This window comes from Dasypus novemcinctus, chromosome 8 (assembly GCF_030445035.2).
Source record: "Dasypus novemcinctus isolate mDasNov1 chromosome 8, mDasNov1.1.hap2, whole genome shotgun sequence".
In the NCBI taxonomy this organism is placed as follows: Eukaryota; Metazoa; Chordata; class Mammalia; order Cingulata; family Dasypodidae; genus Dasypus; species Dasypus novemcinctus.
Genome location: NC_080680.1, coordinates 108,195,467 through 108,217,357, shown reverse-complemented (window position 1 = coordinate 108,217,357; position 21,891 = coordinate 108,195,467). Strand labels below are relative to the sequence as shown.

General features: G+C 37.6%; 1 protein-coding gene across 2 annotated transcripts in view; it reads left to right on the top strand.

Moving 5' to 3' along the window:
• The window catches only part of HSDL2 (hydroxysteroid dehydrogenase like 2), an 89,684-nt gene that overhangs the window by 21,765 nt on the left and 46,028 nt on the right, over nucleotides 1–21,891 (top strand). For both annotated transcript variants that reach the window (XM_058302536.2, XM_004463903.5), the window contains 5 exons: nucleotides 11,542–11,705; nucleotides 12,626–12,724; nucleotides 14,526–14,640; nucleotides 18,700–18,803; nucleotides 19,703–19,801. In XM_058302536.2, the coding sequence (XP_058158519.1) occupies nucleotides 11,542–11,705; nucleotides 12,626–12,724; nucleotides 14,526–14,640; nucleotides 18,700–18,803; nucleotides 19,703–19,801 (581 nt within the window). The remainder of the gene's footprint in view (nucleotides 1–11,541; nucleotides 11,706–12,625; nucleotides 12,725–14,525; nucleotides 14,641–18,699; nucleotides 18,804–19,702; nucleotides 19,802–21,891) is intronic.

The window sequence follows — 21,891 nt, the reverse complement described above, 5'->3', positions numbered from 1 at the left end:
AAGCATCTACATGTAGAGGACCAAAATGATATATAGTTATATCATTAGAATTACTGAAAGTTTAACAAAATTTTTGGATACAAAAGTAAATGAGAAAAACAATTTAGATTTCTATACACCACCAAAAATATTCAGGAAATATAATAGAATACAAATGAGAAGTTCAAAAATCAAGAATATGTGCCACAATACAGGACAAATGACTCATATTCTTCAGCAAATAAATTCATCAAATAAAAAGTTAATGAATTATTGTTAATTTTCTTGGGTTTAATAGTGACATCATTATTTAAAAGTTATCTGCTAGAGATGTGTATTAACATAGTTACAAGTGAAATTATATGAACTTTGGAATTTGATTTCTGGTAACTGCTTTTGAAAATTCGATAATTATTGATGGTGAATGGCACATGGAGGTTTAATATATTCTATTTTTGAATATATTTGAAAATTTCATAATGAAAAATTTTAAATGGTCTTTAAGAGTATTATAAAAATAGTACCTGTACAGTGGGAAAATCTGATAACACTATGATAGCATGTTCAAAATTAAAATTACTGGTGAGTATACATGACATCATGTGCTTCCAAATGTATTCCACTGATAAAGACATGATATCATATATTCTGGCTAGGAATGCATCACTTCAATCCAATGGTGAGGAAATAGCAGATGAATCCTAAATGAAGAACATTCTATTTTAGAAAATGAATGGGCAAAAAGTAGAGAACAGTTTACCAGGGAAAAGGAGGGATTGGGGAGTTAACACATAATGGGTATTGGGTTTCTTTGTGATGATGGGAAAGTTCTGGTAATGGATGGTGGTGAAGGTGGTACAACATTGTTAATGTGAACAATCCCACTGAAAAGTATGGTTCCGAGAGGTTAAGATGGGAAAGTTTATATTGTATATATGTTCTCACAGTAAAAATTAAAAAAAGAAAAGAGTAAACTAAAGAAACTGACTATTAAATGTAATATGTAATCCCGGATGGATCTAATAATGGAGGAGAAAAGGCTCAAAAGGAAATTATTGGGACATATGGAGAAAATCAGAATATAGATTATAAGCTTTACATTAATGTTCAAGTTCTTGAACTTGAAAACTGTACTTACAGTGGCTACATGAGTATCTTTACTTTTAGGAAATGCACATGGAAATAAGATGTGTTAAAGGAAGATGATGCATACAACCTACTTGCAGATGTTTGAAAGTAGATAAATAGGTAGGTAGGTAGGTAGAGTGATAAGGCATATGTGGCAAGATATTCACATTGGTGGATCTGGGTATCTAGGAGAGGGGGGTGTGTTTGGAGAGCTCTGCATAGGTTTTGTATTATTTTTGCAACTGTTCTATAAGTTTGAAAGTATTTCAGAATATAAAGTTTAAGAAAAAAATTTTAAAAATGAGTGGGAGACTTCCGGGAAGATGGCAGACTAGAAAGATATTAGATCTTCTAGGATTTAGGACACCAGGTGAAGGCTGGACACTGCCCAGAGGAAGAGAGGGACAGGGGAGGGAAATCACATCATCAGAACTGTGAGTTGAAACCAGTGGCTACTGCTGCCAGCACAATCCCCCACACTAAAGACACTTCAGAATTACCAGGCCTCTGGGCCTGCTGCTACTGACAAAGGAGGCTCCATGAATCTACCACCCCAGGAAAGGGGAGTGCGAGGTACACAGCCTAAGGCTGACTCAGCTTCTGACCCACAAATTTGATCTGCTGTTTCTCACCAGCCCTTCTAGGCAGGGTAGGACCACACCGTGGTTTGCCCTGGCAGCTAGCTAAGGACTGGAGAAATCCAACCGTTGAAATCTCCCTCTCTTCTAGCCAGGACTGATTTTTGACAGTGCCCCAGGAACAGCCCCAGGAAAGGGGAGAGAGAGGGACACAGCCTAAGGTTCACTCAGCTTTTGACTCATAAATTTGGTCTGCTGTGTCCCAGGAGCCCTTCCAGGCTGGGTAGGGCTATGCCATCGCCTTGGGAGCCTGCAAAGGCTTAAAGATATATGACCTTCCCAATCTCCTTCTCTACTAACCAGGACTGATTGTTGAGGACTCAGAGGAGTGTGGAAATATTGCCTAGCTAGGAAAAGGGAGGGGCTGCCAGAGAAGACAGGAGAACTGTCTCAGAGAAAGTTTGAATTACAAGGCTCCTAGCCTCCAGACAGGAAACCATCACCTTGATCCTGTCTGTGCTGCAACAAATATCCTTAGACCAGGCATTGAACAGAGAGCTTCCAAAGAGTGCCATCTGCTAGCAGATCAATGAAGTGCAGGAGGAAAATTTTAAAATAGGTAGGAGAGGCTTTTTCTGGCCTCTGGAGCCTCCCTCCCCAAGGCCCTAGGAAGTGAGTCTAAAACCAGTTATTGGGTTCAATACCCAGTTTGGAGTAACTAGCAGAGACAATCCTAACAACCCAGGTCGAGCCAAGAATCAAAAAGCAGTGGTGGGAAACGGACTTTGGCCCAGTGGTTAGGGCGTCCGTCTACCACATGGGAGGTCTGCGGTTCAAACCCCGGGCCTCCTTGACCCGTGTGGAGCTGGCCATGCGCAGCGCTGATGCGCGCAAGGAGTGCCGTGCCACGCAAGGGTGTCCCCCGCGTGGGGGAGCCCCATGCGCAAGGAGTGCGCCCGTGAGGAGAGCCGCCCAGCGTGAAAAGAAAGAGAAGCCTGCCCAGGAATGGCGCCGCCCACACTTCCCGTGCCGCTGACGACAACAGAAGCGGACAAAGAAACAAGACGCAGCAAATAGACACCAAGAACAGACAACCAGGGAAGGGGGGGAAATTAAATAAATAAATCTTTAAAAAAAAAAAAAAAAAAAGCAGTGGTAATGATGTGGGCTACAGGTGAGAGGCTCTTTGTCTCTTCAGAGATAACCTAAGCTGTTTGACTTTGGGTGTAGAACGGTAAGAGGCTGCAGTCCTGCCCTTAGTGACAATGGCAACGACTCCAGTCCCAGGAAACAGTTTAACAATGCAAGGTCTATAAACTTTAAGTATTTAGGGGAAATGCAAACCAAATATGTTAAAAGCTTATCCAGAATGTCTGGAGTCCATCCTAAAAGCTTACCTAAGATGTGGAAGATATATATGCTAATTCAAGCCTATTGAGAACTGAAACAAAGGGACCATTTGGCCTTTCCTCTCTGTATAAAAGACATTTGAAAATCTTGTTTGGGGCTCGGGATTGAAACAGAAAGTTCCCGAGTCCAGCTGGCCGTCAACAAACCAGTTTTCCTTCTCAAAATCATTCCTGAGTCCTGGCCTCTCTATACTCAAATAATTGAACCTCTCTCAAATTCTACAACAGTAACATATAACCTCCTGCCACTAAATCCTACAAAAGAGAAAGAAATTGAGCATCTGAGTATACTACATCCTAATCAGGTTCTAGGCATCAGCAAAAAATTATGAGCCATACTAAGAAAATGGAAGATATGGCCCAAGAAAAGGAATATATCAAAGACAAAGAAGAGATGCAGAATTTGAGAGACCTAGTCAATTAGATGTGCACAAATTTCCAAAGTCAAATTAATGAGTCAAAAGACAATATGATTAAAGAGATAAATGACATCAAGAAGACACTGAGTGAGTGCAAAGAAGAATTTGAAATACTGAACAGAAAAGTAACAGCTCATGGGAATGAAAGACAAAATAGATGAGATAAAAAACACATTAGAGGCATACATCAGCAAACTGGAAATGATAGAAGAAAAGTATATAAAGTAATAAAATTGAAGAGAAAAAAGGAGAGAGAGAAAAGAATGGGAAAAATTGAGCAGGAGCTCAAGGAGTTGAATGACAACATAAAATGCCATAACATATGTGTCATGGGAGTTCCAGAAGAAGAGAAGGGAAGAGGGGCAGAAGAGTATTTGAGGAGATAATACCTACTCTCATGAAAGAAATGAACTTACTTGTCCAAGAAGTGCACCATACTGCAATCAGAATAAATCCAAATAGACCTAGACCAAGACACATACTATTCAGAATGTCAGATGCCAAAGACAAAAGAGATAATTCTGAGAGCAGCAAGAGAGAAGCAAACCATCACATTAAAGAGATATCCAGTAAGACTTAGTGCATATTTCTTTTCAGAAACCATGGAGGCAAGAAGACAGTGGTATAATACAATTAGGATACTGAAAATAAAAAACTGCCAGCCAAGAATTCTTTATTACAACACACCTAAAAAATCAGTGGGTCAAATAAGAATTTGCAAGTGAAATCAGTAAATAAATACATTGAGACAAATGAAAATGAGAACACAACTTATCAAAACTTATGGGATACAGGGAAGGCAGTCTTGAGAGGTAAATTTATAGCCCTTAATGCCTATATTAAAAAGGAAGAGGCAGTGGACTTGGCCCAGTGGTTAGGGCGTCCGTCTACCATGTCTACCGCAGTTCAGACCCTGGGCCTCCTTGACCCATGTGGAGCTGGCCCATGTGCAGTGCTGATGCGTGCAAGGAGTGCCCTGCCACGCAAGGGTGTCCCCCGTGTGGGGAAGTCCCACACGCAAGGAGTGCACCCCGTAAGGAGAGCCACCCAGAGCAAAAGAAAGTGCAGCCTGCCTAGGAATGGTGCCGCACACACGGAGAACTGACACAACAAGATGACGCAACAAAAAGAAACACAGATTCCCGTGCCGCTGACAACAACAGAAACGGACAAAGAAGACACAGCAAATAGACACAGAGAACAGACAACTGGGGGGGCGGGAAGAAGGGGAGAGAAAGAAATAAATCTTAAAAAAAAATAAATAAATAAAAAGGAAGAAACAAACTCAAAGATTTAACCTAACAACTAGAAAAACTGGAAAAAGAACAGCAAACCAATCCGAAAGCAAGCAGAAGGAAAGAAATAATAAGGATATGAGCAGAAATAAATGAAATTGAAAACAAAAAACAATAGAGAAAATCAACAAACCAAAAGCTGGTTCTGTGAGTAGGTCAATAAAATTGACAAACACCTAGCTAGACTAACAAAGAAAAAAATAGAGAAGATGCAAATAAATATAATTGGAAATGAAAGACGGGGGGGAGTTACTACTCATCCCACAGAAATAAAAAGAATCTTAAGAGGATATTATGAGAGGGAAGTGGATGTGACTCAAGTGATTGGACTCCCATCTACCATACAGGGCTCAATTCCTGGGCCTTCCTGGTGAAGGCAAGTTGGCCGGACCTGAGAGCTGGAACAGCAAGATGATGCAACCAAAAGAGACACAGAGGAGAGACAATAAGAGACGCAGCAGACCAGGGAGATTAAGCATCTCTCAATAGATTGAGCACCTCTCTCCCACTCTGGAAGTTCCCAGGATCTGTTCCTGGTGCCACCTAAAGAGAAGACAAACAGACACAGAAGAATGCACAGCGAATGGACACAGAAGACAATGGGGTGGGTGGGGGTGGGAGATAAATAAATCTTAAAAAAAAAAAAAAGAGGATGTTATGAGAAACTGTATGCCAACAAACTAGACAACCGAGATGAAATGGATAAATTCCCAGAAATGCACAACCAACCTACACTGATGCTACAAGAAATACAAGAACTTAACAAACCTATCACATTTAAAGAGATTGAATCCATCATCAAAAATCTCCCATCAAAGAAAAGTCCAGGACCAGATGGCTTCACAGGTGAATTCTAGCAAGCATTTCAAAAAGAATTAACACCAATTCTGTTTAAACTCTTCCAAAAAATTGAAGAAGAGGGAAAATTACCCAACACATTTTATGAAGCCAAAATCACCCTAATAATCAAAGCCAGATAAAGATACTACAAGAAAAGAACATACCAGTCTGTCTCATAAACATAGATGCAGAAATTCTTAAGAAAATACTTCCAAATTGAATCCAACAACATATGAAAGATTTATACATTGTGACTTAAGTGGCATTTATTCCTGGTAGGCAAGACTGGTTCAACATAGGAAAATCAATCAACATAATACACCACATTAACAAACTGAAGGAAAATAAACACATGATCATCTCAATTGATGCAGAAAAGGCATTCAACAAAATCCAGCATTCTTTTTTTTGATAAAAACACTTCAGAAGATAGAAATAGAATGAAAATTTCTCAATATCATAAAAGGCATATATGAAAAACCCACTGCCAACCTTATACTAATATGGAGAAAGGTTGAAAGCTTTCCCTCCTAAGATCAGGAACAAGACAAGGACGCCCACTGTTACCATTCTTATTAAATATTGTATTACAAGTTCTAGCTAGGGTAGGTAGACAAGAAAAAACAATTAAGGGCATCCAAATAGAAAAAGAGGAAGTAAAACTCTCACTGTTTGTGAATAACACGATTCTGTACTTAGAAAATTCTGAAGTATCTACAGCAAAGCTACTTGAGTTAATAAATGAGTTCGGCAAAATGGGAGCAGGATATAAGATCAACATGCAAAAATCAGTAATGTTTTTGTACACTAGTACTGAACAATCTGAGAAGGGAAATTCTTTTCAATAGCAACAAAAGACTCAAAATCTAGGAATTAATTTAACCAAAGAATTATAGGACTTATATGCAGAAAACTATGGAACAATACTTAGAGAAGTTTAAACAAACCGAAAGGCATTCTGTGTTCATGGATTGGAAGAATAAATATTGTGAAGATGTCAGTCTTACCAAACTGATTTATAGGTTCAATGCAATACCAATCAAAATCCAAACAGCTTACTTTACAGAACTAGGAAAGGCAATTATCCAATTGATTTGGAAGGGAAAGTGCACCCAAATAGCTAAAAACATTCTAACAAAAGAAGAGTGACATAGGAGGAATTTCACTGCTTGACCTTGAAACGTATTGCAAGGCTACAGTGGTCAAAACAGTATGATACTGGCCTAAAGGTAGACACATTGATCAATGGACTAGAATTGAGATCCAGAAATAAACCCTCACATATACAGTCAACTGTTTGTTTTTTTTTAAATTAATTAATTTATTTCTCTCCCCTTCCCCCCTGCCCCAGTTGTCTGTTCTCTGTGTCTGTTTGCTGCGTGTTCTTCTTTGTCCACTTCTGTTGTTGTCAGCGTTATGGGAATGTGTTTCTTTTTGTTGTGTCATCTTATTGCTGTGTCAGTTCTCCGTGTGTGTGGCGCCATTCCTGGGTAGGCTGCACTTTCTTTTGTGCTGGGCGGCTCTCCTTACGGGACGCACTCCTTGTGCGTGGGGCTCCCCTACGTGGTGGACACCCCTGCGTGACAGGGCACTACTTGCGCGCATCAGTACTGCGCGTGGGCCACCTGCACATGGGTCAAGGAGGCCCGGGGTTTGAACCGCGTACCTCCCATGTGGTAGACAGACACCCTAACCACTGGGCCAAGTCCATTTCCCACAGTCAACTGGTTTTTGACAAACCTAATAAGTCAATGTTAACAGGACAGAACAGTCTCTTCAATAAATGGTGCTGGGAGAACTGAATATCTATAACCAAAAGAATAAAAGAGGACCCCTATCTCACTCCCTATATAAGAATCAACTTAGAATGCATCAAAGACCTAAATATAAAAGCCTGGACCATAAAACTACTAGAAGAAAACGTAGAGAAGCATCTTCAAGACCTTTTCATACATGGTGGTTTCAACAACCTTATACCGAAAGCACATTCAACAAAAGAAAAAATAGACAAATAGGACTTCCTTAAAATTAAACACTTTTGCATCTCACAAGACTTTGCCAAAAGGGTTAAAAGGCAGCCAACTCAATGGGAGAAAATATTTGGAAATCACTTATCCGATAAGATTTTAATATCCAGGATATATAAAGAAATGTTACAACTTAACAATAAGACAAATGACCCAGTTAAAAAATGGACAAAAGACTTGAATAGACATTTGTCCAAAGAAGAAACACAAATGGCAAAAAACTCATGAAGAAATGCTCAATGTCACTGATGACTAGAGGAATGCAAATAAAAACTGGAATGAGATATCATTTCACCCCTATAGAATGGCCACTATTAAAAAGAACTACCAGTGTTAGAGAGGATGTGGTGAGATAGGAACACTTATTCATTGTTAGTGGGAATGCAAAATGGTATAGCCACTGTGGAGAACTGTTTGGCAGTTCCTAAAGAAGTTAAGTATAGACTTGCCATGTAACCCTGCAATGCCACTATGGGGTATATACCCTGAAGAACTAAAGGCAGGGACATGAACAGACATCTGCACACAGATGTTCATAGTGGCATTATTCATTATTGCCAAAAGTTGGAAACAACCCAAGTGTCCATTAACAGATGTATGGATAAACAAACTAGTATATTCACACAATGGAATATTATACAGCTGTAAGAAGAAATGAAGTGATAAAGCATATGATAACATGGATGAACCTGGAGGACATTATGTTGAGTGAAGGTAGCCAGACTCAGAAGGACAAATACTATATAATTGTGTTACTATGAACCAAATATGTTGTGTGACATTCTATGATTCAAAAAAAATTTATATGTATCCAGCACATTTAATTGAGAAATGTATGTTTTTATTCAACTGTATTTTCTTTTTATTCTTAATTACTGTTTATATTTCCGAGTATTAAATATATAAAATAAAGTTAAAAAAAGTGGGAACTGTATTTATCAAAAAGTCAGTGTCAGAGACTGTAAAAATGTTCTAGACTACAGGGGACTAAAGAGATATGACAATTAAATGTGGTTTAAAACAATAATGACTTATTATTTACAATTCTATGGGTTGACTGGTTTCTTCTGCTCTACAGAGTGTAAGCAGAGGTCATTCATGTGACTGCATTTAGCTAAGAGCTTGGCTGGGGCTGAAATGGCCACTTACCCTCCAGGGCCTCTTTCCCTGTGGCCTCTCATCATTTGGTAATCTAACCTGGTCTTTTGCAGCATGCCATCCTGCCTTCCAAAAGAGAGAAAGTAGAAGTTGCTAGCCTTTTTATGACCTTGGTTTGGAATTCCAAGACTGTCATTTCCATCATATTTTTTAATCAAAAAGTGTTATGATGCTAGCCTTGATTCAAGGGGAGGAAAAAATACACTCCTCTTCTTTATGGTAGGCATGTCAAAGAATTTGTGGCCATCTTAAATCTACAACCGTGTCCTATAATCCAACAGTTTCACCAGTAGGCATACACCCTAGAGAATCTTTTGCACATATGCCTGGAAGGTATAGATATGTACATGAATATTAATAACAATATTGTTTAAAGTAGCGAAAATCCCGCAAAACTGGAAACTACCTCAGAAAAGAATGAATGAATAATTTTTAATATATTTATCTTTGGGATATTAAATGAAAGTAAACTGGGAAGCGGAAGTGGCTCAACTGATAGAGCTTCCATCTACCATGTGGGAGGTCCAGGGTTCAATACCCACAGCCTCCTGGCCCATGTGGTGGGTGGGCTGGCCCATGCAGCACTGCCTCGTGCAAGGAGTGCCTTGCCACGAGGGGTGCCCTTGGCGTGGGAGTCCCCACGTACAAGGAGTGCCCCCCGCAAGGAGAGCTGCCCTGCCTGAAAGCGCAGCCCACCCAGGAGTGGTGCCGCACACATGGAGAGCTGACACAGCAAGATTACGCAACAAAAAGAGACACAGATTCCTGGTGCCGCCAGACAAGAATGCAAGTGGACACAGAAGAACACACAGCTAATGGACACAGGGAGCAGTGTGGGGGCGGGGGGGAATAATAAATCTTAAAAAAAAAAAAGAAAGTAAACTGTTGCTAATTGCATAAACATGGCTAAATCTCTAAACACAATATTTTGTGAAAGAAGCAAATCATGAATAATATATACTGTTACTTTTAGATACATACCTAGTAGTAGAATTGCTGGGTGATACGGTAACTGTTTAACCTTTGTAGGGTTGGGTTTTTCCTCCTGATTTTTTTTTTCTATTGTAAAATAAACATAACCTAAATTTTACTGTTAATGATATTTAGTACATTCACGATATTGTGTAACTATTAACACTAGCAAATTCCAGAATACTCTTATAACCCTGAAGGGTGTTTTAAAAGCAAATTTATGAATTTTGTCAATCTCCTATGCATAGTATGATTTTAGGCAATATTTTGTTTGAAGCATCGCAAAGTGTGGGTGTTGGCAGCCAGTGTGTGTTAGTGTGCCCTTGAAAAATGCATTCCCTTCTACCAGACCATTAATTAATGCATTCCTTTCTACCAGACCATGAATTCCTGCTGTGCTATATAGTTTAAACATGTTTCCACAGAAAAATTCGTTATGGGTAGGATGTTTTCAGTTGACCAGTGTTAGGTATATGATTATATTATACATGCTTCTTTTGAACTTTTTAACAGTAAAAGTATATAAAGGTATCAGGATGGAAGGCCAAAAAACAGTGATGTTGTTACATGAAGTGTAAGACCAGTAAATGACCTTAGCATCTGTATTAGTCAGCCACAAGGGGTGCTGATGTAAAATACCAGGAATTGGTTGGTTTTCATAAAGGGTATTTATTTGGGGTAGGGGCTTACAGATAACAGGCCATGAAGCATAAGTTACTTCCCTCACCAAAGTCTATTTTCATGTGTTGGAGCAAGATGGCTGCTGACATCTGTGAGGGTTCAGGCTTCCTAGGTTCCTCACTTCTAGGGTTTGCTTCTCTCTGGGTTCAAGGTTCCGCCTTTTCCTGGGGCTGGCTTCTCTTTCCTCTGTGAGCTTACTTCCTAGGGCTCCAACTTAAAGCTTCACTGTCAAATTCGAACAACAAAAACCCTCAACTCTGTCCTTTGCCATGCCTTTTATCTGTGAGTCCCCACCCCTTGGTGGGTGGGGACTCAATGCCCTAATGACATGGCCCAATCAAAGCCATAATCATAACTTAATCACACCCAGATTACAAACATAATCCAAAATCTATTTTTGGAATTCATAACCATATCAAACTGCTACAGCACTCTGCCTTTTACCCAGTGGGTATAAAGAAAGCACAGCTTATGCTGTTAGGTTATGAAGAAAAGTACATGTTAGTTGTTTAAATACTTGAAGGAAATTCGTCCCATAATGAATTTTTTTATTTAATATACCAAATGAAGTATCTTATAGCACTGATGAGCACCCATTAAAAAGTTATTTGTTTTTAGATAATTTATTTTAACTAGTATGTATTCATTGTAGAGAATTTGAAAATACTGAATATAAAGAATGTAAAAGTTATTCATAATCCTACTGTTAAAAAAGAAGCCTTGTTAGCACTTTTTTTGTGGGAAAAGTACATAAAAATACATGTTTATATAATTTATTTTAACTCCTAATTTCTCTTTATCATTTCCTTCTCATTTAAGCAGATTTTGTTTGCAAATCACAGCAAGGCTGGCCAAATGCAGTTGTAATAAAAAATTTATAAGCCATTGTATAATGGGAGTGTAGTTGAGTTATTAGCTTTCAGGTAGATTGGTGGGGCTTTGCAAAAAGTTTCACAGATACAGAAAAATGTTATGAAAATGTGCATGAGTTCCTCAGACTGATTAGTAAATAAAACATTAAGGATTCTAATAAAGTCACATTTATTTTGTTGTAGGAAGCTAGCAGGATGTACCATTTTTGTCACAGGTGCAAGCCGTGGCATTGGCAAGGCTATTGGATTAAAAGCTGCAAAAGATGGAGCAAATATCGTCATTGCTGCGAAGACCAGCAAGGAACACCCCAAACTTCCAGGCACAATCTATACCGCTGCTGAAGAAAGTAAGTGAGCATGACAAGCCATTTCATGAAATGTCCTCGCAATGGTTTCAATGTGTAGAGAATTTACTGGAGAGTTTAATTATAGCCATATGGAAGTTACACTAATAATAATTTTCTCTGGCTAAAGAAGTAAACCTTTATTTTTTTGTCACTTTAGGGCAGTGGTTATGAATGTTTTTTTCTCCTTCAACACTTCTGAGTGATATGAGAGACCCCAGTTAAATATCACACCTCTCTAGGGCATTGTTATTGGCTGGAGTGGGGGATAGGGAAAGAAGTAGATAGAGGGAATCTGAGGGGTAGATGGTGCCAGCACTTTGAAAAAGCTTGCCATATTGTTTATTCTAGATGCATTATTTAGTACTTTCAGTTCACAAATATTTATTGAGTACTTATATTCAAGGCATTGTGCCAGGGTGGAGGGTACCAAGAGTGATTTCTTGGCTTAAAAAATTAAACTTCAGCTGATACTGCTAGTTTTGTTAGTTAGGATAATAGCATTTGGTTATACATAAGAAGTATTTATGAGTGAAATTATGCCTAAGATTTGTTTTAAAATACATCAACAAAAACAAAAAATGGGAAGAGATAAACTAAACTATTGGCAAAACATTAACGATCATTACAGATAGGGGATAGAGTCATGGTAATATATTATCCTGTATCTTTATACTGTGTATGGTATTTGAAAATTTTCTTTAATGTTAAGGTTTTTTTTTTATTGCTTTTTAATAGAGTTGACCTACTAGCTGGATGGGTTAGTCAAGCTGTCCTACTGTAGGGTTCAGTCCCTAGTTATGAGACATAGTTATTTAGGTTGATTTTGTGAAAATAGGGTGTTTTTTTTCCTTTAACTGTTATTGCAGAGTGACAGGTATAATATTTGATTGCTTTAATGCATTTTTGTTTATCTTTTGTAGTTGAAGCAGCTGGAGGAAAGGCCTTGCCATGTGTTGTTGATGTGAGAGATGAACAGCAAATCAATAGTGCAGTGGAGAAAGCAGTTGAGAAATTTGGAGGTATAATGCCTTAATTCTGAAATAATTATTGAATATTGGTAAAACATAGGTATAACTACAAACTATGTATATTCTTGATGTTTTGATATTTTGAATCTTTGAAGTATGACCAGAATTGAGGATTTACTCATTGAGTACCATGGCTGAAAACCTTCTGATGACTTTTCTTTTTAATTGTTAAAAATTATTTTGAATATTGTAAGAAATACTTGTAAGCCTACTACCTGAAATAAAGTTAGGTCCTTGACAATAATATACATCTAACCACATGATTGCACAGATCCGGTCTGCTTCCTTCTCCCCATTTGAGGTAACCATCATTTGATGAATTTTTGGTATTTGTTGGATTAAATGAAGATACTTTATTGGCCTTCAAGATATTTGACACTCTGATTTTATCTCAATTTGACTCCATTCTCTTTTTTCACTCCTAAATAAACTTCCTACTCCAGCCAAAATAGGTTATTTCCATTTCCTTATTTTGAACTTTTCTGCCTCTTTTTTTCTTTTTAAATGCCCACCCTTCTGCCCTAGTCCTTTCTGAAATGATCCCCTTCTCCATTCTGTGAAATCCTAAATACTTAAATATTTTTTTCCCTGTGCATTCCTAAAACATTCCTATGATCCTTATCTTGTACTACTTTAGACGTTAGTATTTCTTATCTCCTCAATTAGCTCTGAAGCTCCTAGAAGGCAGGTATTCAGGTTTAGCTTAAGGCTGTTATGGTCGGCTACTTGGCCAGGTCTAAATCCTGCTCAGACCACTGCCATTCTCTCCCATAATGCTCCAGGGAATTGTACTAAAGGAAAATTGGAAAATGGGAAACAATGTAGTGCTTTTGTTAGGCTTGTGTTTATAACTCCCATTGCAGAGCACTGTGGTGTACTGGACAGGTGCACAAGGCACTGTTGCAAGTGGCACCTCTTCCTTTAAATGTAAAATCTTATCCCTACCAAGATAGCCTTTTCAAAAGAAACATGAATGCCCATGTGAGAAGACTCAAGAGAATGTAAAATTATATTTCCTTACTTATCTGGTCCTGAAAGTAGAAGAGAAATGAGAAGGCTCCACACTCATTTACATGGCCTTTTATCCAGAGTGACTCCACTTACTAGTAAAAGTGGCCCTATTAATGTCCTAAAATCTGACTTAATTAGTTTCTTCCTTTTGGGGAAAGTGCTAAGGGGAGAAGTTGGGTGAAAGTGGGCAGGAGCTTTTCCTTCCCCTGTATTCATCTAGTTTCAGTTCTTTCAGCTAGTCCATTGTACCTATCAAATGGTGAATTTATCTTCCTTGGGGAATGAGATCATCACAATTTCAAAGAGGGCTGCTGCCACCTTTGTCTGAGGACTTCTTCAATCTTTATTTTTGTCCTGTAATTCCACTAGGGGTATCAACAGTTCAGGTATTGTCTGATATTGTCCCAAGAAACCACTGAAATGGGTAAAGACAGTCACTAGTTAAAGGTATACTCTAAGGCCCTGCTATGCAAGCTCAAAATTAATCCCCTATTTAATTTTCCACTTTGAATGCTAGCAGTACTGTTTGGCCTGGTTTACCAGAAAGTTATATATTATGTTTTACATGACAGCATAGTCCCAGTGTCAGATGCCTGAGCCTCAAAATGTGAAGGATCCCCTCTTGGACTGGCATATTGGTCAGTCATACTATCTAAAAATGTTTGTGAATCAGTGGAACTGAAGCAGATAAACTGAGGGTCTAACTTGCATAGAGTTAATATTTTTCTTTTTGTGATAAAATGTAAATTATATTAAAATGAAGTTGTTTATTTGGAAATAGGTATTGATATTTTGGTGAATAATGCCAGTGCTATTAGCTTGACCAACACATTGGAAACACCTACTAAGAGAGTGGATTTGATGATGAACGTCAACACCAGAGGCACCTACCTTACGTAAGTTAGAAGAGTTGTTGGGAGGAATTTTGCAGTGTTTTCCCAGAGATCTTACTTAATTGTGAACAGATTTGAACCAGATTAGCAGCACAGTTTAAAATCTAATCAGTCCTTATAAAGGTCTAAAAGTGTTCCAAGTCAGTAGGTAGTTGGAAATAGTTTTATACAGAGCTCCTACAAGACTAAAGCATAGCTGAAGTATTTTGACATATTTTTGCAAATGAAATACATACACACATACCATGTCTTTCATTGTCTTCTGATTCTTCAAGCCAGGAATAAAGAGACTCTCCTTCCTCTGAAAACAACATGGGTTTTAGTTATATAAATAAGAGTAAGCTCATTATGAATCAAACTTTAATGTAACTAACAAAAAGGCCAATGCTGTTTTGGATGTAATCAGGGGAAATTAGAGTATGGAATGAAAGAGAATATAGTCTTAGATTGTTCTGGTTTGGTCAGATAGTGTGCTTTGTCATTTATTTTTCCATTCACTTACCTATTCATTTGGCTTTGGGTTTTATCATTTTTCATGTACATAGATTAGCCTCACCCCCATGAATTGTTAATGGGGTAGATAATCTTTTGCAGATTTAGTTTCCTTATTTCCAAACTGGAGTTAATAAAGTAGTGTATCAAAGGGTTGGTCATAAGGGTTAAATATAGAATTTTGTTAAATTTTAGAGGCTGGAATTTTGTCCTCTGATGTGTTTTGTTTGATCTTTAAAACTTGGCTCTGACAGCTTTTAAAAATTTGTTTTCATTAGTTAGTTACATTCAGAATTTCATTTGTCGCCCATATTATATATATAATCAGGAGATTTCATTCAGAGATCTAGATTTCTGGTATGTCTTGAAGTGTTGGAAAATCTGACCACGTAGAGACAGAATTCCCATGTGGCAACAGTCAGCTTGCTATAGCCAGGATCAGCTGCCTCCTTAGATGGGGCATGATCTCTACTGTCTTCCAGATGCTGTGACCAGGCCAAAATGTTGCCATTTATCATTGTGCTTGCACTATTGTCTTTCTTAATAAGACAAAAGTAAATGTTTTTCATACCCATATCTCTATCCAAAGTAGGAAAATGAAACATAATGCCTGGAAAGCCAAATGTTCAAGTAAAATGGGTAAGAGCTTACTACTTTGTAGATGTAAGGCATATTTCTACAAATTCAGTATGCAAGCTATATCTTTATTGAATGCAAAGAGCTTAAAAGATGTCATTGCAAATCATACCACAGTAAGAACTATGGTATGTGTATGGAAAAGAGTGTAATGAAAAACTTAATGAACTAGAAAAAGAACTCATGTTTCAATAGGGTTGGTGTTTATTTTCTAATAAAATAAGCACAGCTGCTGTATGATGCAATTATATGTTACATGAAGAAATTATCTGTACATTAAAAAATTTTAAATCTGGCAAATTTAGTAAAGAATTTCAGTTGAACATAAACACGTGTTTAAACAAATGTTTAAAAATGCAAGCTTAGCCAGGAATACTCTTGCTCAGCATGTTGAATGAAATCTTAGACCCTATTAACACTGAAAATGTTCCCCTAGCTTGAACCACAGACAGTTCAGTGCTTTACTTGTATCAGATACAAACATGATCATCTTCTCTATGACAACCATAGCATATTGATGGATAGATTTTTTTTTAATTTGAAAGAAATCACCTTTTTTTTTGCCACCTAACAGAAAATTCCTTATTTAGTTCCCAAGCAAATTGAGCCAAGGACCTAGCTTTTGTATTTGATATTGTAAACACAGTATTTAGTTGACTTTGTAAACACAAGTGGCTAACACAAATGTAAGATCCCTTTGCTGATTCCTTGTGAAATTATGACTTTGGAAAAGCAAGAACATCTGGCTGACTTTCCTTTACTGTGGTCATTTCCTAAAACAAAAGGGATGTCCTAAACCACATTCCTACAATTGTAAATTTGAAGGTTCAGAACATTAAAAACAAGACAAAAAAAAACACACCCGGATTTCAACTATAGGAAAATAAATTAGCTTTGTTCAGTTATTTTTCAGTAGTATTTTGATGAGTCCTATTAGTGTTGATAAAGATCTACAAACAAATTATAAACCATAGGGCACTAACGTACTAAAAATTAAACAAGAGAACATTGGAATAAAAGATATACAAATATTCTGGAATCAATACCCCAAAATAAAAACCCTTGTGCAAAGATGCTTTTCATTTTGGAAAATTATACACATACACTAAATAATGTTTCCAATTAAAGGCAAATTGCAATGTCAAATGAAAAGTTTAACATTGACCTTGTGGGCCAAAGGAAATTTATCAGGTTTTGGCCCTCTGTGAAAGAAAGGAAGGAAGAAAAATTTATAGTGAAATATTTATTTTAGTTTGTATTTTTCAATTTTTAATAAATATATCGTCTTCACTATCACATGTGTTTGTATCATGTTAAATAATTATAGAAGTTTATAAAGTTTAATTATATTTCTGAACAGTTGAGTTTTCTTCTGCACATTTTGTTTACTCAAATGCTCTTAGATCTTTGAGTTTGCAATCCCTGATAAAGTCATATGATTCATGTAAAGATATAAAGTACTAAGTGTGATGCCTGGCACATAGTAAATTTTCAATAAACTTAACTATTTGTTATTAAGCTGAAGATAGTAGTATGTAAGTGTGGTACCAAGAGTTCTCAATATATGGGAAACAGTTGTGGCTCAACAGGTGATAGAGAACCTGCCTACCATATGGTGGGTCCAGGGTTCGATACCCAGGGCCTCCTAACCTGTGTGATGAGCTGGCCCATGTGCAGTGCTGCCACACACAAGGAGTGCCGTGCCACATGGGTGTCCCCTGCGTAGGGGTGCCTCATATGCAAAGTGCATCCTGCAAGGAGAGCCGCCCTACGCAAGAAAAGCACAGCCCACCTAGCAGTGACGCTGCACACATGGAGAGCTGACACACAAGATGACACAACAAAAAGAGACACAGATTCTCAGTGCCACCTGACAAGAATGCAAGAGGACACAGAAGAACACACAGTGAATGGACACAGAGAACAGATAATGGGGGGAAGGGGAGAGAAAAGAAATAAACCTTTAAAAAAAAAGTTCTCAATATAATATTTAAGATAGGACATCTTGCCATGAAAAATGCTCCAGGCTTAGGATTTTTATTACTGAGGGCCAGGTGGGCAAAATGCATGTGGAAAGCTTGTTTCAAATAGGTCAAAGGGGAAGCTCATGTTTATAATGTAAATTAAATGAACTCTTTCATTTGAGTGTAAAATATGGCCTCCTTGGTTGGAATAGATCTGTTTGTTTTTTCCTTTTGATCCAGTGAGGTGGTGTTTCACTGTTTTAATGAAAATCAGTTATCATATTGTTTACCCCCTGCCCCTCCCACCTCACCCCCATAAAAGTGAAGCACCTTTGGAAATGAAATATAATATATACAAAAACGCTTTTGCTTTCTTTTCCTGTCTTCATTCTAGTAAAGTAAAAAGAGTACCCCAGATTACAGAGCAAGTTACTTGCTGTATAGGAATGGTTTAAAATGTAATTTTAGGGAAGCGGATGTGGCTCAAGTGATAAGGCATTCACCTGCCATATGGGAGGACCCAGGTTCAATCCCTGGGACCTCCTGGTGAAAAAAAAGAAGAGAAAGTGTGCCTGTGTGGTGAGCCAAGTGCCCATGTGAGTGCCTATGTGGTGAGCCATTGCCCGCGTGGTGAGCCAGTGCCCACACAAGTGAGTCATGCAGCAAGATGATGATGCAACAAAAGAGAGACGAAGGGGAGAGTCAAAGTGAAGCATAGGAACTGAGGTGGCACAATTGACAGGGAACCTTCCTCTGCATCAGAGGTCCCCAGGATCTAATCCCTCTGAATCCTAGAAGAGAAAGATGAAAGAAGACAAAGGAGAAATAGATACAGAAGATCACACAGTGAATGGACGCAAGACAGCAAAAACAGCAGGGTGGGGAAAAATAAATCTTAAAAAAAAATGTAATTTTAAAAAGTAGAGAAATTGTGAAAATTAACTTTACTTGTGTTTTCTTTTGCTTTTAGATCTAAAGCATGTATCCCTTATTTGAAAAAGAGTAAAATTGCTCATATCCTCAATCTTAGCCCACCACTGAACCTAAATCCTTTGTGGTTCAAACAGCACTGTGGTAGGTGGTGGGATGAGGGGATGGTTGGTTTGGCTTATTTGCTTGGAATTAAATCAGTCTATCTATGATGTAATTGTAATCTGTACATAAAATTCAATGTTGAATTTTCTATGCAGAATCAGTAGCAATTTGGATAAGTTTTATCGCTAATTCTAAAAATTGAGGTATAGTTAACATCCAACAAAATACTCAGATCTTAAATGGTTCATTTTGATGAACCACTGTATAAACCAACACCCAAATCAAGATATGGATTTACATCACCCTGGAATGCTCCCTCATGTCTCTTTCTAGTCAATAACATAAGTATGTTTTATTGTATGTAATTTATTCCTCAATGAAGTTAAGAACTATCTGTGAAATACTTTGCTTTTCACAACAAACTAATGATTTAAGATGAGTTTGGTAAGAAACAGGATTTTATTTATAGGTACCTTCCTATTTCAACATAATTCACTAATATTTGCAAAGGCACTTAGAATAGGAGCCCACAGAGTAAAACTCTTGTTTTGAACAAATTCGCAACCTTTTTTTTTGTTACTGTTTACTAGCAGTAGTTTTCTTTTAAATGATCACTTTTATCTTTTAAGAAGGAAAGGAAAAAAAAAACAGTTTAAGAATCAGTGCAATTTACTGTTGTAATATTAAGAAAAATGAAACTACTTTTTTCTTTAATCAAGTATTTAGATGAAAATATATAAAACTAGTTCATTCCTGCTTAGCAACTTTCATAAAATACTCCTTTGGAAACAATGTGTTTTAAAAATTATATTTCATATATTTTATATTATTGAAGAGAATTCTGATAGAATATATCTGGAAGGAAATATTAATAGAAATTTATTATTTATAGTCACAAATTAATTTATTTCTTAATTATTCTTTGTGGTTTCTTTCAGCTTATACCATTGCTAAGTATGGTATGTCTATGTGTGTGCTCGGAATGGCAGAAGAATTTAAAGGTGAAATTGCAGTCAATGCCTTATGGCCCAAAACGGGTATGTACTTTTAATAAATTTATTTATTAGATTCTCATTTATTGTCTTGCCATTTAAAAAAAAGTTTTCTTAGGAGGTACCGGGGAATGAACCTGGGACCTAATGTATGGGAGGCAGATGGTCAACCATTGAGCTACATCTGCCTCCCAAGGATTATGTTTTTTGTTGTTGTCATTATCGTTTTTAGTAGGTATTGGAGATTGAACCCAGGACCTTGTACACGTGAAGCAGGTGTTCAGACACCTCAGCTACACCCACTCCCCTTGTCTTGATATTTTGAGATATCTCTTGGGTGGTGTTGGGTAAGGGTAAGTAGGCTGTTAACAGTAACCTAAATCTGTCTGTGGGGAAAAAATTAAATTTTTTATTGTACATTGTTGAGGACTGAATCATGTACCCCACAAAAGGCTTTTTCAGGTTTCAACTCCTGGTCCTGTGGGTATGAACCCATTTGTAAATAGGACCCTTGACTGAAGATGTTGTTAGTTAATGAGGGTGGGCCTTAATCCGATATGGCTGAAGTCCTTATAAGCAAAGGAAATTGGACGGATTGGAAAGAAGCTGGAAGTCAAAGGAACCCAGAAGAGAAAGGAGAAGACACCACCATGTGTGTTGCCATGTGACGGAAAAGCCAAGGAACCCCAAAGATTGCTGGGCAGCCAGAAGATACCAACCACGGGAGGATATTACTCTATTAAGATGGTAGAGTGAGACAGTGCAGAGGTTTGTCCCTCACAGAAGCTTTGAATAACCAACAGGAACTGGCAGAAACATCCTTTTTAAAGCTCCAAAAACAGCCAAAGGATTGCAGTAACAGGATGAGCACTGAATCAAGAAAATGGCCATGTATAAGTGGTAGGTTTTCAAGGTACCCTGGTTGATCCTTCCCCCATACCCTCACTGTCTTGGTGCAGAGTGCCCAGACTCCCAGTGTGAATCCCTGGTTCCAGAGGGAACAGTGTAATCATAATGTAGATATTGGGAATGTGTATGTCTGGCCCAGTTTCTCTGGTGATGGCTTGAGTGACTCATATAGTCCCCAAAATTAATCTGTGTGTAAAAGGCAATTTAGAGAGCTCTCCTACAGAATGCTGTGGAAGAGCAACTTGTGACTTACTGTAGGACATAAAGAGCAGTGGCTAGGACCAAAAAGTTGTTTTCTAGGGAAAAGGGGTCATTTGTATCCATGTAAATAGTGGAGTTTCTGGGCTAAGAACACAAGTCCTGGACAAGGCACATGCTCAGGATAAGGCACATGCTCAGAAAGAGCCAGGGAAGCCTCTTTACTTTGGCTTTGAGCTGTTCTCTAAACTCATTATATGGATAAACTCTGAAGGAGAACACTCATATAGTTTAATCTACAATGACTGGGAAAGGTGTTTTCTTTTTCTCCTCCTCCTCGTGTTTTCGTTTTGTTTTGTTTTCGTTAGCTTCTCACATTTAAGGAAAGCTCTGTCATAACATTGGCTGGATACAAGCTTAAGGGACAGATACCTCAGAGTCCAAATTCCAGCAAAAGCACATTAAAAATACCAAAATGTTCATCTTGTACAGTGTATTGTAAATGCCAACTGTCGCAATTTTACAATACTTAAATATGCTCAATTAACATTCTAAAGTCTTAAAAATACAAAGAAAAACCTAAGCAAGCAATGTCTAATATTTGTTTTGATTGTTTGTTGTCTTTTGTTCTTTAGTGCAATTTTCTGCATTGTAATTTGTATTGCTTTGCATTTCATGTTTTTCATACTCATGACTTCAGAGTTGAGTACTTGTCCATCACGTATTGCAATCACCTTTCTCTTCTTCTACATGCAATATAGCATCATGCAGTTTTGGTGCTTAGTATTCCTTTTTTTATTTAATAAGGGTATTTATTTGAATTTTAAAAAATATCAGAATGTCCATGCTTCAATAAAAGATCACAAAATATACGAAAACACAGGGAACAATGGCCATGTGAAGGAGTAGCTTAAAGCATTAGAAGCCATTGAGAAGGGGGACCAAACCTGGAACATTCCAGAGAAGACTTTAAAAAATGCTCAAACAACTAAAGGAAAACATGGACAAAGAACTAAAGAACATTGTGA